This window comes from Canis aureus, chromosome 26 (genome assembly GCF_053574225.1).
Source record: "Canis aureus isolate CA01 chromosome 26, VMU_Caureus_v.1.0, whole genome shotgun sequence".
Classification (NCBI taxonomy): Eukaryota; Metazoa; Chordata; class Mammalia; order Carnivora; family Canidae; genus Canis; species Canis aureus.
In genome coordinates, this window is record NC_135636.1 from 50012256 (window position 1) to 50033459 (window position 21204).

General features: G+C 35.1%; 1 protein-coding gene across 10 annotated transcripts in view; it reads right to left on the reverse strand.

Annotated features, from left to right (window-relative positions):
• The window catches only part of SYCP2 (synaptonemal complex protein 2), a 78853-nt gene that overhangs the window by 27210 nt on the left and 30439 nt on the right, over window positions 1-21204 (reverse strand). For 8 of the 10 annotated variants that reach the window (XM_077873775.1, XM_077873777.1, XM_077873783.1 and 5 more), the window contains exons 14-23: window positions 19299-19359; window positions 11855-12003; window positions 10543-10617; window positions 9978-10124; window positions 6817-6916; window positions 5804-5961; window positions 3922-3997; window positions 3567-3624; window positions 2831-2964; window positions 2242-2675 (exon numbers count right to left, since the gene is read on the reverse strand). In XM_077873775.1, coding sequence (XP_077729901.1) covers window positions 2242-2675; window positions 2831-2964; window positions 3567-3624; window positions 3922-3997; window positions 5804-5961; window positions 6817-6916; window positions 9978-10124; window positions 10543-10617; window positions 11855-12003; window positions 19299-19359 — 1392 coding nt within the window. Of the gene's footprint in view, window positions 1-2241; window positions 2676-2830; window positions 2965-3564; window positions 3625-3921; window positions 3998-5803; window positions 5962-6816; window positions 6917-9977; window positions 10125-10542; window positions 10618-11854; window positions 12004-19298; window positions 19360-21204 lie in introns of those variants that run through there. The other 2 variants (XM_077873776.1, XM_077873784.1) reach the window with 2 other exon arrangements.

The following is a 21204-nucleotide window of genomic DNA, read 5'->3' on the forward strand; positions in this document are numbered from 1 at the left end:
AGACAGTAAAAAAATCAGTGATTGCCAGGAGTGTGAGGGGGTAAGGAGCACAGGGGGATTTTAAAGCAGTAAAACTATTATGTATGATAATATAATGGAAGATACATGTTGCTATATACCTGTCAAAACATGTATAGTATACAACGCAAAGAGTGAACTCTAATCTGAACTATAGACTTTAGTTAATAATAATGGAAGGACTATAAAGAATTATCATCTGCATAATTTTAGGTAATTTGGCTAAGAGAACACTCCTTACAATACTCCAAAGATTATGCGTTCTCCTGACTCTAGTCATTAGTTTTATCTTTTTTATGGGAATCAGGCATTTTTTAAAATTATAGTAAAACATAATAGAAAAATAACATTTACTATTTTAATCTTTTTTTTTTAAGTGAGAGAGCCAGAGAACAAGTAAGTGAGAGGGAAAGAGAGAGAAAACGTCAAGCGGGCTCCACATCCAGCACAGAGTGTGATGCAGAGTTCAATCTCATGACCCTGACTGAGATCATGACCTGAGCGGAAATCAAGAGTAGGATGCTTAACTGACTGAGCCACCCAGGTGCCCTATTTTGATCATTTTTAAGTTCATGTTTTTATATGTAATAGATCATAAGTTACTACTTACTGTCTCTTCTTGAGATTACTTTGGCTTGATAAAAATGTAGCAAAAATGAACCTCCTCTAAAATAGTGAGTGTGTGAGTTAAGAAGTTCCAGCATAACAGGAACCAACTTGGGAAATCTGTACTGCTGAGCTGCAGAGGTTCTGTTTCTCTGGGTTAACCCAGTGAACAGGGAGCAGAATCAGATAACTATCTTTGAAGAGTATCATGAGTGCCAGTGCCAGGAAATCCTGCATAATAATAACCCAGGGTGCCACACTATGAAAGACTGAAGAGACCTTTTGGAAACAGGAAGTTGGATTTCAAAAAATCAGGGCACAGTTTAGAAGAGATGATCAGTTTCCATACTCCCAGGAAAAAATGAATGACTAGCTCAGGGAAATTCTGTGGAATAATTATAAATTCCAAAGAAAGCAGTTTAAAATAAAAATTGAAGAACAGATCGCCATTTAGACAAAAAGAACCTACTTCCCCTGCATCTGAAGAACTAAATGGCAGCTAAGACTAGAAGGAAGAATAGCATACTAAGAAACAAGAAAAAAATGACCCAGAAGTATTTGGTTAAAGAAGACAGTAAGTAGCCAAATAAGGCACAGGAAGTGAGTTGCAGGTTAGAGACAAAATAATAAGGCTGGTCAAGACAAATGAAATAATGTCTGATTATAAACAATAACTGCAAATTATCTATTAAGTATTTAATCTGTATATCAAGACGAATATTTACATCAACTCTAGACATTTGGCTATCCAGGTGTTAATATCACTCTGGAAGATACATGAAAATAGATGCCTATATAATACCTGGATCCTTTAAGGAACAATGAAAAACAGATTCTATTACTGGCAGTGGAATGTATTCTAATTTAAAAGTTTTCTTAACCTGCATCTTGATAGCAATGACAAAATAAAGGATTTATGATAACTGCTACAAAAAGTAAACTTTCAGTCTAAAGTACAGTGCACACTAGCTAAAGCTGTCCTAGAGATATCCTACAGATGATTCATCTGAAGGAGGTGGTAAGAGCTCCAGTGGGGATGAGCAATAGGACAGTAGAAAATAGTCTCCTGTACTCCACCTAGATTTTTTCTTCTTCTTTGAAAAAAACTTGTCAAACTCCAGTGCAATAATCAAAGAAATGGTTTCAGATGCTACTATGTTCAAAATTGAGGTAGGCCATGCAGGAAAACAAATGATGATTAAAACATAGTCTTTACGCTCTAATTGGTTAAAACAGTGAAAAAATAGACAAAAATAACCATTTCTTAAAAGAAAAGTAAGCACAGGAGAGCCACAGATAGTTCTCTATACATGCTCAAAGCATCTGAGGGACAGAATAGAAGAAGCCATCAGGAGGATACAAGGAGCTGCAGGTGCATTCATGCTACCCCAGTTTGCAAGCCTGCCCTACACCCTGGGCACTGGGTCTGTGGTGGTGGTGGGGGGCAGACCTAGGATGAGGTCAGGGAGTTCAGGAGGCACTGTCAGAGTGGACACTTAAAGAACAAGGTCTCACAAATGTTAAATCTGCAGCAATTCATTAAGCTTCTTTCACTGCCTTGTGTTATCAGATAGGCAAATCATAGGTACACAAAAAGCAAACACACTGAAAGCTCACCATTTTTTTTTGTCTCAAATCCCAGGAATTAAGTTCAGATGTTATTTTTTTCCCTGATTTTCGGTGACTTTTCACATTTTTCCTAGGAGAAGGGTTTTTATCACAAATGGCAGTATTCACATCTTTTGACAGTATGTATTTCTTCCTATAGATCAGAGATTCTTCAACTGTCTTATTTAGGAGAACCGATTTAAAAGTAGTTTCAGATTCAATATGCCAATCCCTTTGCTTGGTGTTTTCAGTATTTTTCTGCTCCGAATGTTTAAGATTATTTAGTTGCTGTTGAGTGTCTCTTTTGCAAACTCCCACTTCTGCTTTCTCTATTTTGTTTTGCTGTGTTTTTTTCTTATATTGCACCTTTTCTGTTTCTTCAGAATTATCCTCAGATATTGACGAGGGTGACTTTTGTTTCATACGTTTTTGGTGGATAATACCTAGTGGAAAAATAAAATAAAAATAAAATCAATGCTTATTAAATTAATAAACCAGTAATACATATACTTGTTAAAATCAAAGATATTTATTAGACATTTCAGGAAATGAGTATTTCTCTGAGCTACTATTATATACCGAGAAAACCATATTTCACCTTGACTGAATGTGTCTCCTGATGAAGCACCTGCTCTTTGGCTATTACATAGATTAATATTTGTTACAGGTGTCCAGCATGACCATTTGGAGGGCATTTTATTTCCACAGATATTGTACAAAACACCAGGTAACCTGGAAAATAAAATAACTTGCTTAATATACTATAAAACATTAGTTTTATATGTTTGATTTCTATGATTTCTGAATCATTTCTATGATTTCTGACATGAGACCTTGATTTTTTATTGAGTCAATATTTATTGAATGCAATTTATTATTAGTCAAGTCTGAAAATATTTATGTAAGTCATTATGAAAGTTAAAATTTACTATGTAATTGATCAGATTAAAAACTATTATTAAAAATGTTACATTGTTGCTATTATTCAATATCTACTTAAATAGAGCTCACATATCTTACCTGATCCACTGTGTATTTAAATTAGGTTAAATTCCTCACACTTTATTCTCAAGCACTCATACTTTATTATTTTAAAATTCTCATTCATTTTAAAATGAAAAAGACTGAAGTCTCCCAACTTGGAAAAGAGTTACGTTGGTGGCTATGAAAAAAGCACAGACTCTCCGATTGAGCAATCATAGTAATACTTGAGCTGATCAGTGCTACAGCCAGTATGACATTCTAAGAATATAAGACCTTTTTCTTTTAAATTTATTACACTTATGTAAAAACAATATTAATATATATTAACTGATAGTTTTCTTCATACTTACACAGGTTTTTTTTTTTTTCCTACTGCCTGGGAATCAGGATCAATATCCTGCAGATCATCTAAATAAAAACAAAAATTATAGCACTTTCAATTTTTACCCTGTGCAGTTGGCAGGGTAAAATGGGAGTTGGTAGAGAAATTAGTCAAGATTCACATATTAGGATGCAGAGACTGATCTTCTTGGAGATAGAGGCTGTATTCTATTTCCTCATAACCTCTAAGTTTCTTTCTAAAGCCAAACACATTCATTATAAATCTTTCTTTTTCAAATCAATGAAAGCCAGCGAAGTTAAAGGAAATATGAAGTGTATATATATTTTTAAGAGAAAGTAAAATGCAACCAAAAAGGTACTTACTATTACTAATACTTTGGTTTGGGAATTCAGTGTCCTTACTTTTTGTCTTCTCTACAACTTTAGCAGTTTCAATATGCTATAACACATAGGAGACACGGTAATGTAAATTTAAATCAAGGCATTAAACGAAAACAACTTAAAAGTCAAGAGTATTGAAGTTTAAAACTTTTAAAATAATTTGCCTTGCTATTAAAAGCTGGGTAGTATGTCTGTTGTTTCATAAAGGTTATGCCTGTTCCAAAATACTGCTTGCTTATCCTAAAACACAAGAAAATGATTTTCACTGCAGACAAGGCAGGTCCCATCCACAGCTAGTCAGTCATTCCATTCTCACTTGTAACTGACAATTTCTAGCGTCGCTGTGGCACATCTCTTACTGAAGCTGATCGCACAGCCTGCATCTATTCTGTCTTTTCACTAATATACACACAAGAGTTGGGAATTCTAGAATATTTAATGATTCTGTAAAGTTTTGGCCACTGAACAGGTAACCTCTTGCTGCCGCTAAGCTTCCCTCTTTTCACAGCCACAGATAACACACGTACCCAGATCCAATAACAATCTGCCAATGCTTTCAGAAACATATGCCCTCCAGGCTAAGAACCTGCGCCCTGTCCAGTGTCTTCCCTACTTGGTCTGGCCAGTGGGTATCTCCCAGGGTGTGTGTGTGGGAGCCACAAGGAAGTGTGCAGGTACATGTTGATATCACAATGACAGAAGGGCTCCCCTGACAGGAACAAGCAAGCACAAGCCTGGAATGGCCACCATCCCACCACACTCAGGACCACGTCATACCACTGAACAACAGTGCCCTGATAAGGAACACTTAGCTGCATAATGTGAACAGTTACTTTTGACTCTTTTTAAAAGTATCTTCAACTCTTGCACCATTCATCCTTTGGCCACATAACCATTTCATTTTTTCAAATCCACCAATTCTTTTTTACTGTAACAACAAAGCTGCTAAGCTTTGTTGGAGAAAATGACATATATTTCTTCCTGAACTGATGCCATAATAAAATTCAGTCTTAAATTGAAAGGGCCTTCAATCTTGCCTAACACCTTTACTTATTCTTCATTACCCTTTACTTATCCCTATTATCTCATAGCAGCTGTTTCAAGTCTTTACATGGCCCTGAGCCCTTTACTTCAGCATATCACCAAGACAAATTCACCATGTTCCCGCCTCACACTTTAGAGAAAACAAAAGCTATTAGGCGTTTCTTATCTATAAACTTATCTGTATCTTGGGCTACCTCCTCTAACTCTTCAGGAAATAACTTTCTCTTAGCTATTCTCTGCTCTGTCCCTTCGACTACCTGAATGAATGCCCTTCTCCTTGATGTCCATTTGATTAACCTTTATCAACCCTTCAAAAATATCAACTCACTTTCCATCTCTTTAAAGAGCATCCCCTGGTCTTCACCCTCCCCTCCAGCTCTGGTGTTCGGCACCTTCCCCTCCCCTAGGTTCCTACTGTATCCTATAAGTACAATCTGGGAACATTTATACAATATTATAATTATCTTATTAATCTGCCTAATTTCCACACTAGACTTTGAGATAATTAAGGACAAAGTCCACTTGTATTTTACATTTCTAGAAGACACTAACTTGTATAATTAAACAGTGATGACAAGTCCATTTCTCCTACTGAATATACAAATCAGTTATACTGAATGGATATTCCTAAATTTTACTGTTAGCACAATAAATGAGTCTTGTCAGAAGGAACTGACTTTAAGGAACAATAAACACATTTAATGGTGATACTTTAAACAAAGTGAGGCACTCACTGCTTACAAAAGAAGTTAGCTCAATCTGTATTTCTACAAAAACTTAATAAAATTAATTCTTAAAAATGTTTTCAAAGTAAAGTTACTTTGTCTGTATTATCTCCACTATTTCTTTCTTCAGATGGTCTAGATATAAGAGATACGGCATTGCCCACTTGACCTTCCGACATTTTAGGAGTAACGGGTTTTTCTGCAGAACTCGTCATTTGCAGCGGTGGTTTAGTTCTTCCTCTTCGGGGTGCTGCTAACAAGGAGGACAGAGGACTGCTGTATTTATAGGGCTTCTAGAATTACATACTGCGATTCTTGAGATGAAAAAGATACTTTTCAGATGAAGAAGGTAAAAAATGGAGGTGCAAGGATGGGTCCCAGGTTTCTGGTTTAAATGAGTAAGTAGATACAGATGCCATTTACAAGGTAAGAAATGGACAAAACATTGGCAGGGAGGATGGAAAGATGAATTCATTGTGAAGCCTACTGGACATGAGACAACTGCCCAGTAGGCAACTGGATTAGGGGAACAGAAGGTCACATTTAAATTGTCATAAAGGCCAAATAAGACTGTGTTTTATAGCAGCTAGCATATAGCATTTTTTAATTTGTATTTAGCCCTTAGTATGTATCAGGCACTGCCTAAATATTTCACAATATTCCTTATTGAATGAAGAGTTTTTATTTAGTCTTCTAAACAACTTGAGATAGCCACTTTAGTTCCATTTTATAAAAAGAGAACTGGTTCTACACTTATCTGGGGGATAATCTGTACAAAGTATACATCTGGGGGTGGAGAAATAAGCCCATGCGTCCTGATTAATTCAATGTTTTATCCACTATGTGGCAGCTGACTCCCACTTAAATTGTAATAAATTATTAATGCTGTGTATTAATACTTTAAATAATGTTTATATGTTAATAACCAATATACCTTTCTAAAAAATTTGAAATTTCTTGACAAGTAGAAGACATCTGTGGTTCGTATCTTAATTTCTATGTTCCCACCTTATCACCTAGGTAAATTATGCCCAAATATCTGAATTAAAAAATGCCTGTTTTAAAAATATAATGTTTATTAGAAGTCTTTTAAGACTACAAAACTTACAGGTATTGGTTAAAAGTATTGGACTTCTCACAGTGTATCTATCTGCACCAGGAACAATCATTGATGCTTCAGACATTTTTCTTTTGCCAGGAGTAATTATCTGAAACCACAAGAAGCAGCCACAGTAAACACACATTCTGTCATCTCCATAACATTTTACTCTGTCTGCACACAAAATATAAATGGTATATTTTTAAAGATTTTATTCATTTACTTCAGAGACAGATGGAGAGAGTGAGCATGAGCAGGGGGAGGAGCAGAGAGAGAGGGATAAGCAGATTCCATACTGAGCACAGACCCCCATGTGCGGGTCTCGATCCCAGGATCGATCACTACCTGGGCCAAAAATCAAGATTTGGATGTTCAATGACTGTGCCCTGCAGGCACCTCTGATACATGGTATTTTATAAACAACATGATATCCATAAATTTCTGTTTTTTAAGGCTGACATAAGATATTTTACCCTAATATTTGGTATTGAATAGGCAGCCAAAACATTCCTTATTTCATTTTTAATTTTTTTAGATTTTTATTTATTTATTCATGAGAGACACACAGAGAGAGGCAGAGACATAGGCAGGTGGAGAAGCAGACTCCATGCAGGGAGCCCAATGTGGGACTTGATCCCGGGACTCCAGGATCACCCAGGCATCCTAGGAATGTTGTTTTAAAAAGTATTTATAGTATATCCAGACAAATGAAATACAGCCCCCTTATAAACAAGCTGCAAATATTTTATTGATAGTATATCTACAACCAATGGCTCAGTTTCTTATTCTATTTCAGTGTATGATGTTTGGATATATATTTATGTAAATGTGTGAATGCTTTCATAATGTTTAGCATTCTTCAAAAATTCCACACATTTTTAAAACTATATTAATATTCTGTGAAGACTAAAGTAACCTTAGAGTAAAAAGTGGCTACAGGAATTCAGAGACTCAGCAGCATATGAGCTAGTGGTTCCAGTAAAGATGTGCATTTCCTAACTTTATTCAAGAGATGAACAGAAGCAGACAGGCAGAGGCTGGGGCTACAGGGACAGGAGTTTCAGAGGACCCCATGGAAAGGTATAGATGATGACAAACTGTAGAGGCAGAAGAGCGCTGTTTTTCAAAAGGCATCTGTCCCTAAGACTAAGAAAAAAATACTGCAGGAGTTTTTAATAGGTCTGTAAATGGGGTGTGGAGGAAAGGTGGAAAGGAGAGGAAAATGGGGAATTCTATGATTAACCAGAAAACAAACTACCAAACCAATGGATTAGTCAAGAAATGACAGTTCCTAGTGGCATAGTGAATGGGACTTGGAAAATTACCTATTCATATAAATGCTTCAATCCTAAACAAAAGCACAGTGAGTATTTAATGACAGTGCACTGTTTCTCAGAGATCTTTTCTAGAGTTTATGACTCAATAAATTAAAGGTGGGAGTCCTAAGAATCAGAATTTTAAATAAGTACTCAATTTATGATTCTGATATAAAGACATAGAAAATGGCTTTTATAATTTGTCTAAGGAAAACAGAAGATGGCATTTTTCACTTAATTAAGGATACAAGACTAATGAGGTAAAAAATATTAACATCAGTATGCCAAAATGTGTGGAAAAGCCTATGAAAGTAGTTACAGTTGCCTAAAGGTGAGAGATTAGTAAAAATAAAAATAGGAAAACATCCATGAAGAAAAGTGAAAATTAATCAAGACTCGCAAATGTAAGGGCACTTGAAATGAGGAAGGGTAAAAAAAAAGGACAAACAACAGACACCAAAGTATAGAGCAAGAATGAGTGTGACATAAAAGGAGGTAGGAAAGCAATAAGCCTCACTAAAGTGGTGAGTACGTAGAATAAAATGAACTTGTAAAAGGTCTCAGAATTGAGTCAAAATGTAGATGCAGGTCCCAAATTTTCTGAGCAGAAGAATGTGATAAGGACTCTGGGACTAAGAAAAACCAGCAGAAGGTACACCACATAGGGGAGTTCACAGTGTCAAAGACCAAGAAGGAGGTTATTGTACTGAGCTGGGTATGCTAAAATGAATAAGGGCTGGGGCACCTGGGTAGCTCAGTGGTTGGGCGTCTGCCTTTGGTTCAGGTTGTGAATCTGGAGTCCTGGGATCGAGTCCTGCATCAGGCTCCCCATAGGGAGCCTGCTTCTCCCTCTGCCAGTGTCTCTGCCTCTCTGTCTCCTATGAATAAATAAATCTTTTTTAAAAAGTAAAATAAAATGAGCAAGGGTGAAGAGAATGAGGAAAGGATGTGAGAGGTACTAGGAAAGGGCCATCACTAGTACCTTGGTCCTAGGTATGAGGAGAGAGGAGGTGGGAATCAGGATACCGTCGGAAAATTAATGGTAGCATTATTGAATTTTGAATGCAGATACAAGTTTGAAGCAAAAGATAAAAGAGTTTGAGGTTAGACTTTAGGAAAAGAAGAGACATTCAAAAGGAAAACATTCAAAGAATAAGTGGAGACTTTGCTGCAAGCACTTTGAAAACAGCCTTTTAAGGGAGAAGGCATGGAGATGTTCAGGAGGCTGAGTCAAGCTTTCAGAGCAAATCTACATTTAGGATGTGGGGAGAAAAAGTATCTTTAATGTAGTAACAGAAATAGGAAGAGAACTAAAATGCTAACAGAAACCAAAAAAGGAGAGGACATTAAGACGGGGCCGTTAGCAATGTCAAGTGTCACAACAAGATTAGAAGGCTGAGAAATGGTTCTTTTGAATGTGCCTAAAGGAGAGCCTCCACAGAGCAGGAAGAGGAGGAAAAAGAATTAACACTTAGCTTTCTTTCCTTGTACAAATAAAGAGAACGTTACACATTATAGATTTGTATTCTATATCACAGCCAAAAGCAAATAGAGAACAGACAGGATAAATACAAAACATGGTACTTTTTTTTTTTTTTTTTTTTTTTAACGTATTTCTAACTTGGAATTTACAAGTGTATACTATACCTGTCCTAACCCTCTTACCTCTAAACATAAACACAGTTGCTAAAACACTATCTTTCATTTGCGTTTGTAAAAGGCAGGGGAAAATACTCTGACATGTTATTGATGAAGGCCATTAAGGTAACTTCTATATGCTTTTTCTATTAATTGTATGTAGCAATGATTTGATCTATGCTGTTTTATAAACAACTATTTTGACACCAAATTTACCTCCAGCTGACTATTCTTTCCATCCACTTGACTACTGTTTTTGATGTTTTTTGGAGGTTTCGCATCTTCCTTTTGGGAGTTAGGTTTTTCTTTCAAAGTAATGAGTTCCTCTTCAATGGGTGAGGTTTGACTTTCTGGCACTAGAATCTGTTGGAGAATATGGAAAAAAGTATTTCAAACTGCAAACCACAAGAAGTTCTCAAAAAACTGATGTCTTAATAAAGTACCCATTCATCCATACTTAAAAAGTCAATTCTTTCTGTTTCCTATGTACTTAATCCTACAAAATGACCCAACAAAAATCATCCACATCTTCAAATGTCAACAGACATAAAACAAGCTTTGGAATTAGTGCCAGGACAGATACTTCTAATTTTTAAACTTATCAAAAGGGTATTTGTAACTATCTTTTGTACTAAAATAAATGATCATTAATAACATGTTTTAAAAAATCATATATCTTAATAGGGCACTATATGTTGAGACTATTTTTTAAATATTCACCTTTCAAGTATTTAAGGTTCAATTTAGCTCAGTGATAAAAATCCAGAAGTCTGACACATACCTGTGATCCACTTGCATCAAAAAGTATATGTACAGATGTTTTGGCAACTGAGATGCCTTGTTTTCTGGTAAATTCCTAAAATCAAATTAATTCAAAATGATGTCATTTTCTCCCAGTTATTTCCAAGTTAATGTTATTATTTACTGTTTCCTTTCAAAACTGCCAAATTATCTCAAATCATTATTTTGTATATATAAATACCCTTCTCCACAAACACAGTCTCTATTTTTCTTTACCATAAATCTACCATGAACTGAATGTGTCCCTCTCAAATGCATATACTGAAACCTAACCCCCAAAGAGATGATATTAGGAGGTGGGACCTCTGGGAGGCAACTGGGTCATCAGGGCAGGACCCTTGTGAGTGAGATCAGTGCCTTTATAAAATGAAGGCTCCCTCATGTCTTCTACCATGTGAAGATAGAGTGAAAAGACAGCCACTATGAACCAGGAAGAGGGCCCTCACCAGAAAATAAGCCTGCTGGCACCCTGCTCTTGGACTTCTAGCCTCCAGAACTATGGGAAATAAGTGGAAATAATAAATGGAAACCAAGGAAGGAAGGAAGGAAGGAAGGAAGGGAGGGAGGGAGGGAGGGAGGGAGGGAGGGAGAAAAGGCAGGCAGGCATAAAGGAAGGAAAGGAAGGAAAGAAGAAAGGAAGGGAAGGAAGGAAGGTAGGCTTGTCATTTAAGCCACCCAGTCTACAGTATTTTTGCTACAGCAGCCTGAACAAAGACTTGCACTATCCAAACTTGTCAACAGAATAGCTCCCTGAGACATAACATGAATCATCACCTTACTGATTCATGATGTCTTCCCTGGTCTTAGAAAGCATCTTCTCTAAATTTTGCCTCCAAGGCCATTTCAAGACCCATCTGCATAGACTTTCCTTCAAATTTGACTTTTAATGAGCATACTCTCTTCTCAACTTCTATACTTCATTTTTGCTATGCCCCTCATTCCCTTCTTCTTGAGGTAGATTCTGTAATTCTCACAATGTTTAATAATTTAAAAACATGGCCTTATCTCAATTCACTTTTTAAACTAGCAGGAATTCATTATACGTTCCGAATACTTCAGCTTTTTTTGTCATCTGAGATTCTAACAGGTGTCTCAAGGTTATTGCTAACAATCTGATGGTTATTCCACAATACAAATTTAAAGAACTAAAAATCAACATGTCATTTTAAGAATTCTAGGGGAAAATGTCAATGAAACTTACAGTCCCAAGTAACTTAAACTTTCCATAATTATGGAAAAATATTAAAAAGAATTTTATGAAAATAAATATTAAAAAGAATTTAAACACTTACCCTATATTTACTTGCACCAAAAATTTTTCGTGTCACATTAGTGATTTCTAATGATGCATCAAAATACAAAAGCAATTCTTTCCCTTCTCTTTTACTAATTTTTATGATGTTTTTCAGAATTATGGTCAGTAGCTTCTTCGATTCTCTCACTATACACAAACAAATCATATCGATTAGTTTATATTCATTTCTATGATACCACTCTATAGGTATAAGAAAATCATGTAGCATATCAATTAAATTGAAATGAAATAACATTAGCTTTTAGGATTTAACAATCAATTCCAGTACCAACTAGTTATGTAAACAAATCAATTCAATTCACTTTTCACAGTCTTAGTTCCTGATCTATAAATTATAAGTTGATACAATAACTACTGAGCTAAAGCCCTAAATACACTCTAGACACTAACAGGTTCTTAATAAATATTCCTAAAACACATCCAATAAAACTATTTGCTTAATTTAAAACAGGCAAAGAAAATAACTTTAGTTCCAAAAATAACTATATTTCTAGGCATATGCATCTATGCCAACATTTCTATTAAACCCACCTATTACAAGCTGACAGAAAACAACTGTCAAAAACCTTGAGTGCCAAGAAACTGTGAAGAATCAGTGCAATTCCTCCATGAATTAAATGATCCACTGAAAATACTGTGCATGTCAGTTTAAAAGAGGTATTCACCTCCCTTCTTCCAAAATTCACCAAAGAATCACATGACATCCAATTACTGTGCCTATATTATGGACTAAAGGCCACTATGGCCCTGTCCTACTTCTGATGGTGCTCCTGTTGACTGCCAAGTTGCCACACCTGCCACCAATGTAGATTTTTGGGTGAGAGGAAAACATCCTGATGGAGATGGAGCATACCAACTAGAAAAATTTGTCTCTACATCAGGGAAAGCTTTGCTGGCTACTTTATGACCTAACCTATAGGACAAATGTCCCTATCAGCTATAAAATTCTGATTTCTATGAGGTTTACTCAGCAGATTATGTGTTATTTGTTTTTGCAACTATATGGTATGAAGAACTTCCACAGTAATATCCTTTGATGGTAATAAGAATTATTAATAGCTTGAAGATAGTGGTGACAGTTTCTAACTCTAAAGAGTACTGGTGGCTTTATTTTGTGGAAAAAAAGTTGTATATTTCAACATTAACAGTTTTCAGGCTTTAGAGATGAAAGTCTGGGTGACTTTTAAGACAATAATATTTTGAATTCTGATGATGAATATTAGAAAATATATAATTCTTATGGATATTTTTGCTGATTATTATATCACTCTAATTTCTTCCTACAGCTTACTATGAACTTATAATACAATATTTGCTTCACAGCTCACATAAACATGGTATTAGAATTACTTCAAATATTGCTGAATGCTTTGTACCATTTGTACAAAGTATTCTCCACATATATTGTGACTATATAAGAATTTATTGATATTTGTTATATTTTATTATGGGCTTTGTTGAAATTTCTGGTATTTCCTTTAACTGCCTGTACTATATTATGGCTTGCTTTTAATCAACAATATTACTGAGGTACCAGAAAAAGTTATTTTGTTGCCTGCTAAAAAAGCCAAGTGTTTTGGGGTGCCTGGGTGGCTCAGTTGAGCATCCAACTCTTGGTTTTGGCTCAGGTCATGATCTCGGGGTTGTGAGATTGAGCCCTGTGATGGCTTCTGCACGCAGTGCAGAGTCTGCTTGTGACTTTCTCTTCCTCTCCCCCTTCCCATAGCTGTGTGCTTACATAAACACACTCTCTTTAAATAAAATTTTTAAAAAATCTATTTATAGATAAACATATTTTATGAGATTCTAGTACACTATATGAATATAATAATGTTTTCTCCTGTAAAGGCACTTAGAACATTTTAAGATTGTCCATGGAGCCTTTATTTTATAAATTCTTACATATTCTATAAAAAAGAGTCTAACTGCCTGCACTCCCTCATGCTGCTGCTTCCCTATTCCCCCAGTCTGCAACTACTGAAATTCTTTTTCACTAGAAATATTCTTTGATTTTTTATATTCCCCAAATGAAAAATAGTGAAAGGGAATAAAGGGGAAAGGAGGAAAAAATAAGTGGGAAATATCAGAAAGGAAGACAGAATATGAAAGACTCCTAACTCTGGGAAACGAACTAGGGGTGGTGGAAGGGGAGGTGGGCGGGGGGTGAGGGTGACTGGGTGATGGGCACTGAGGTGGGCACTTGACGGGATGAGCACTGGGTGTTATTCTATATGTTGACAAATTGAACACCAATAAAAATAAATTTATTAAAAAAAAGAAATATTCATTGATTTTCAGGTTCCACTTTTTTTAGTATCATGAGTGCCATTTGTGTAAAAATTCAGATACTGCCTGTTCCATATATAGATTACCACTTTACTACAAGGGATATTAAAGGATACACATGAACATCCAGGTGAAGAGATACACAGTGTAAGGTCTGGAAGGGTCTGGAGCACAGGAGCTCCAGTTTAGGGTACCCTACCCTCCTGGCATGAAGATTCATTCTTATTCACCAACCAGGAATCTTAAAAAAAAAAAAAACCCTTTTAATCTATACATAAAGAACTTAATTTTTTATAAAACGGTCCTCATAAAATTAGGATGAGATATATATTTGAAAATAAATCTTAAAAATCAACGTCAGGTTATGCTATTAAAACAATGAAAATAAAAAAAATAAAAAATAAATAAAAATAAAATAAAAAATAAAAAAAATAAGAAAATAAAACAATGAAAATAACTTTTTCCCACCATTTACAAGCAATTACATTTGGCAAGATGCAAAAGACAGAGCTTTGTTAGGAAGTGGAGGCAGTGATTAGTGTGAAAATAAAGGGGAGAAAAGAAATTTTAAAAATGTTAAGAGAACGTGGAAAATGATTAATTGAGAGAGAGGAAACAAGCAAGAATGGCTCCTGTACTGGTGGACCTGGAAGATTATCATACTGTTTGTCAAAACAGGAGATAAAGGAGGACTATCTAGAGCTTAATTGAGAAATTAGGAAAATAGATTCAAAAATGAAAGTGCAGGCAACAGCATCAAATGTGAGGGAAGGGTCAGTATAAGGACTCAAAGTTTGCATACTGATATGAATAATAAAGTTAACTATTACTCTGATATCTAAAATTTCAGTGGAGTGGGATGGAAAACAGAACACAGTAAGAGCAGAACTGAAAAGCAGAAGAAAAAAATGATTTAGTAAAAATTCTCTCTCAAAATTGGCTATGAATGGAAAAAAAATGAGATGAATAGAGGAAGATGAAGATCCAAGTAGGCTTTTTGTTTTAAAATGCAATAGCACAGGTACCATAAACATATACGAGGTTTTAAAAAAAGATGGAAAAGTTAAAAAATTAGGGGCTCCTGGCAGGCTCGGTCAGTGGATCTTGATCTAGGAATTGTGGGTTCCAGCCCCACACTGGGTGTAGAGATTAAAGAAAATAAAATCTTTAAAAAAAACACATGGGAGAAAACACCATGCTAAATGAAAAAAAGACAGTCACAAAAGATATACACTGTATGGTTCCACTTAAAATAGTCAAATTCTTAGAAGAAAAATGTAGAATGGTGGTTACCAGGGGCTGAGTGGGTGGAGAAAAAAGTTGTTTAATGGGTCTAGAGTTACAATTTGGCAAGATGACAAAGGTTCTGGAGATCTGTTTCACAGTAATGTGAATACACTTAACTCTACTGAACTTATACACTTAAAATTAGTTAAGGTAACAAATTTTATGTTGTATTTATTTTTCTTGACCAAAATTTTAAAAATTGGAGAAACTCAGTGAAGAGGTACATGTAAAATTTCTGTACTATTTTGGCAAGTTTTCTGTAATCTAAAACTATTCTAAAATTTAAAAATTAACTTAAAAAAAGACCCAAGTCAAACTTCCAGAGATGAAAAATATAATAGCAGAGGTAAACATTATACAGAATAGGATCAGAGGCAGATTAGAAACTGCTAAAGAAAATATTAATGATCATGAAATACAGCAAAGGTATTCAAACACAAAAAGGGTGGGGGGCAATCTGGGTTGGATGGAATAGAGAAACCACAGAATCAGTGAGCTGTGGGAAAACTTCAGGTAGCTTAGTGTATGTATAATCAGTCCCCAGAGGAGAGGAGAAGAACAAACCAGCAGAAAAAATATTTGAAGAATACTGGATGAAAACTTTAAATTTGATGAAAACTATGAACCCACAGAACAAATAAGCTCAATGAACCTCAAGAACAAACAACATGAAGAAAATCACACTAAAACAGTGTGATGAAATTATTTAAAACTAGTGATGAAGACAAAAATCTTAAAAGCAGCCAGGTTTTGAAAAGATTTTAAATAAAATGGAACAAACTAGAGAATGACAGTAGATTTCTCATCAGAAACAACACAAGACAGGAAGACAGGAGACAGCAGAATAACATCTTTAAAGTAAACTAAACTAAAACAATAGGCAATCTAAAATTTGACATATATCAAAAGTACTTTTCAAAAATGAAAACAAAAGATTTTTCTGATCTATAAAAACTAAAAGAACTCATCACCAGCGTATTGTGCTTCAGGACATTTCCTTCTCTTAAAAGGAAAACAGGAGCTGGTAGAAATCTGAATCCACACAAAGGAAAACCAAACACTGGACATGCTAAATGTGTAGGTAAATACAAAATACATTTTAATCCACTTTTAAAATCTCTTTAGAAGCTAACTGGCTGCATAAAGCCAAAATCATTACACCATATTGTAAGGTTTCTGACACAAGCAAAAGCAAAACAACAACAAACAAACAAAAACCTTTTTCATACCTACTGACAGCAATGGCACAAAAGCCAGGAAAGCAAAAGTGGTAGTACACTGTTATAGGGATCCCGTGTTACATCTAATAGGGTATAATATTCCTTGAATATACACACTATTAAAGATGAATAAAACAAACCCCAAATCAACCAGTGTTTTTTTAATTAAAGAAGGTATAAGGCCAACAAATGAGATATAATAAAATTACTGAAAAAAACAATACAAAAAAAAAAAGAGAAAACCACACACGGCAGATGAAATGGCAGGTAGAAAAAACAAGAGCTAAATGGTAAATTTAAAGCATATCACTAATCACATCAATGCCATAATTAAAAGGCAGACATTGTCAAGTTATATTTAAAAAATAAGACCTCTAGTGTATGATGTCTACAAATAATCTACTTGAAATATATTGACAAAAATAAGTTAAAAATAAAGAAAAGAAAGATATGCCATGCCATAACTAACCAAGAGAAAGCCTGAGACGATATCTTAATATGAAAGCACATTACAGAGCAAACAATTTTACCATAGGAAGAGGATCATTTCATAATGACAAAGAGGTCAATTTAACATGAAAAGATTCTACTACATCTTTATACAACTAACAACAGAAAGTAAAAATACCTGAAGCAAAAAATGATATAAATCAAAGAATAGGAAAAAGTCAGTTGTATGTGACTTCAATACCACCTTCTCAGAAACTGACAGAACAAGTAGGCAATAGTGAGGCTATAGAAAACTGGAGTAACACTCTCAACCCAACCCTTCACCCAACAACAGAAGACCCATTCCTTTCAAGTGCATACAGAACTCTGACCAAGACAAACCATACACCGGGTCATAAAGTAAGTGTCAATGTATTTATTCATTTTTTAAAAGGTTTTATCTATCTGACAGAGAGCAAGCAAGAGAGCACAAGCAAGGAGAGCAGCAGGTAGAAAGAGGAGGAGAAGCAGACTCCCAGCTGAGCAGGGAGCCCAACACAGGACTTGATCCCAGGACCTTGAGATCATGACCTTAACCGAAAGCAGATGCTTGACTGAGCCACCCAGGCACCCCAAGTGGCAATATATTTAAAAGGATTCTTAAATCATACAAAAGTACACTCTCTAACAACAATGAAATTGTTAGAAATCAATAACAAAGTTATCTCTAAAATCCCAAATATAGGGACACCTGGGTGGCTCAGTGGTTGAGTGTCTGTCCTTGGCTCTGATTGTGATCCCAGGATCCTGGAATCGAGTCGCATATTAGGCTCCCCACCAGGAGCCTGCTTCTCCCTCTGCCTTTGTCTCTGCCTCTGTGTCTCTCATAAATAAATACATAAAATCTTTAAAAATAAAATAAAATAAAATCCCAAATATATAGAATCTACATAAAAAATTTCTAAATAAACCTATGGATCAAGAAAGAAATCAAAAGAAAAACTTCAAAAGGATCAGATTAATGAAAATAGAAACAACATATTGTAATTTTTGAGATGCTGCTAAGGAAGTACTTAGGAGGAGAATTTAAAGCTGTAAATTGCTCCATTAGAAGAATAAACAGTCTTTGATCAATGACCTCAGTTTCTACCCTGAGACATCAGAAACAGAAAAGCAAATTAAATCAAGCAGAAAAAAAAAAAAAAGAGACAATAAACAGAAGAGTAGAGATCAACTAAATTGAAAATAGAAAACAATAGAGAAAAATTAATGAAACCAAAGGCTGGTTCTTTGACAATACCAGTAAACTGATATTCCTCTCATCAGACTGATTAGGAAAAAATATATATAAGTATGAAACATCAGGAATGACAGAAAGGCCATCACAGCAGTCTACCATAAAGTTTTTATAGACAAACAAAAGAACAACTTTGTGACTTGGTAGTAGGCAAGAATTACTTAGGGCACACAAAGCAATAAGCACAAATGAAAAAACTGATCAGGGGACTTCAAATTTAAAGGCTTCTGCTCATTAAAGGCATGACTAAGAAAATAAATAAGCAAGATGCAGATGGGGAGAAAATACACACAGAACATCTATCTAAGGTTTGATACCGACAATATGTAAGAATTCAAACTTAAAAAAAAAAGTCCAGTAAAAAAAGGACAAAATATTTAAATGGATACTTCACAAAGGAATACATATGAATGGCCACCAAGCAAATGCAAAAGTGCATCACATATCCAGTCAACAGGAATATGCAATTAGAGACTATCATGAGATACCACTACATCCCCATTGAAATGACTCAAATAAAGCTTGATATCTGAATGTGTAGTGGTATCAGACTCTGCCAGCAGTGTTATACAGTTCCAGGTATAGACGTGCAGGTATGAGATGTGTGGATCTAATCAAACTAATAGAATAAAAGGGCAAGAACCCTGAACATACTGACAAGAAACTGACTGATCACATAGGTTTTTAGATTAGATAAAGAAAGTTCAGGAAGGAGTTGGGAAATTGACGGCGGGGGAAATGTGGATTCAGGGAATTCTGATGATACTGAACTATCAAATTTATGAATATGAATATATGAAAATGTTGACTTTTTTCATTAGTCTATTTTTTCCCCAGAGCATACAACTGCTACTCCACGTGATAAGAATCCAGAGGAGAATGAGAGAAAACAAGTTTAGTACCTTCAATGCTGTATATCTGTACTTTATCCTCAGGCACAGTCACTGCTTCCCAATGATGGTCCTTAAATTTAAAAACAGGTTTGACTATAAATAAATCATTTACTCCTGCTTTAAATAATCTTTAAACATTATTTTTTAAATTATACAAATAAAGTTATTTAAGTATCACTAAGTAACCAGCTGATAGAACACATTTCTTGCTCCATCAATCGATTATGCAATATATTACACATGCCACATTTAATCTGTTCACGTTTAAAAGGAAGAAACACTGATATAATTTCATAGTATAATGGTCTAATTTCCTGTTTTTGACCAAAAAAAGGAATTAATACCATTAATATATATTAGAGGATATCCTTTTTATTTTTTATTATTTTTTATAAATTTATTTTTTTTATTGGTGTTCAATTTGCCAATATATAGAATAACACCCAGTGCTCATCCCGTCAAGTGCCCACCTCAGTGCCCGTCACCCAGTTACCCCCACCCCCCGCCCACCTCCCCTTAATGGTCTCATTTGGGGAATATAAAAAATATTTAAAAAAATGACAGGGAATAAAGGGGAGAGGATATCCTTTTTAAAAAATGTTACCAAATCCTGTCATGTATGCTTCTGAAATAGTGTGGTATCATATGCATTCCTCAATTCCACTGATTAACTGTCTTTACATTCAAACACTGAATGCATATGAAAAATCACTGAAAATATTTTCCCCTTCTCCTTTCCACATGTTTTCATTGAAAATCTGTGTAACTGGATAAAATAATACTGAATTCACAAAAAAAAAAAAAAAAGCTACAAGAAAAAATAGATATCATTCTTAAAAGATGAGATCCTAAAACCTTTTACTAATCTTGTGAGGAAAACAGATCTGCTTCTTTGGTTATTTAAGGACAATTCATTGTATAGGAATTCATCTGAATCCCCAATCCCTTTTCTAACTCTACTTCTTTGTCTGAATTGAAACCAGTCCATATGCTGAGGGCAGCACTACCATTATGGTGTCTCCAGTCAGGTTAATTCTCCCATATCTCAAAGCCTCAGGGTCCAGAGAAAAGGCCTGCTATCCTCTTCCCTGCCCCAAAGGTTTTAGCAGCTTCATATTTTCTAGGTATAAAAACACTTGCTCCTTTGGGCACATGCAACCTGGCTGTTATCATGTACTAACTTCAAAGCGATGTTTCCTGGTTTACTGCCTTTCTTTTAAAAACATTTTTATATTATGGAAATTTTCATATTATGTATTTTTTATTTTTTAACTTAATTAACATATAGTATATTACTAGTTTTGGAGGTAGAGTCCAGTGATTCATCAGTTTTATAAAATACCCAGTGCTCACTACAGCTACAAACCCTCCTTCATGCCCATAACCCAGTTACCCCATCTCCCCACCCACATCCCTTCCAGCGACCCTCAGTTTGTTTCCTATGATTAAGGGTCTCTTATGGTTTAACCTCTCTGATTTTGTCATTTTATTTTTCCCTCCCTTCCCCTATGATCCTCTGTTTTGATTCTTAAATTTCACATGAGTGAGATAACATGATAATTGTCTTTATTTCACTCAGCACAATACCCTCTAGTTCCATCCACATGATTGCAAATGGCAAGATTTCACTTTTTGATGGCTGAGTAGTATTCCATTGTATATATAGACCACATCTTCTTAATCCTTTTATCTGTCAATGGACATCTGGGCTCTTTCCATAGTTTGACCCTTGTGGACATTGCTGCTTTAAACACTGGGTGTAAGTACCCCTTCTGATCACTACCTTTCTATCTTTGGGGTAAATACTCAGTAGTGCAATTGCTGGGCAGGGTAGCTCCATTTTTAACTTTCTCAGGAACTTCCATACTGTTTTCCAGAGTGGCTGCATTGGCTTGCATTTCCACTAACAGTATAA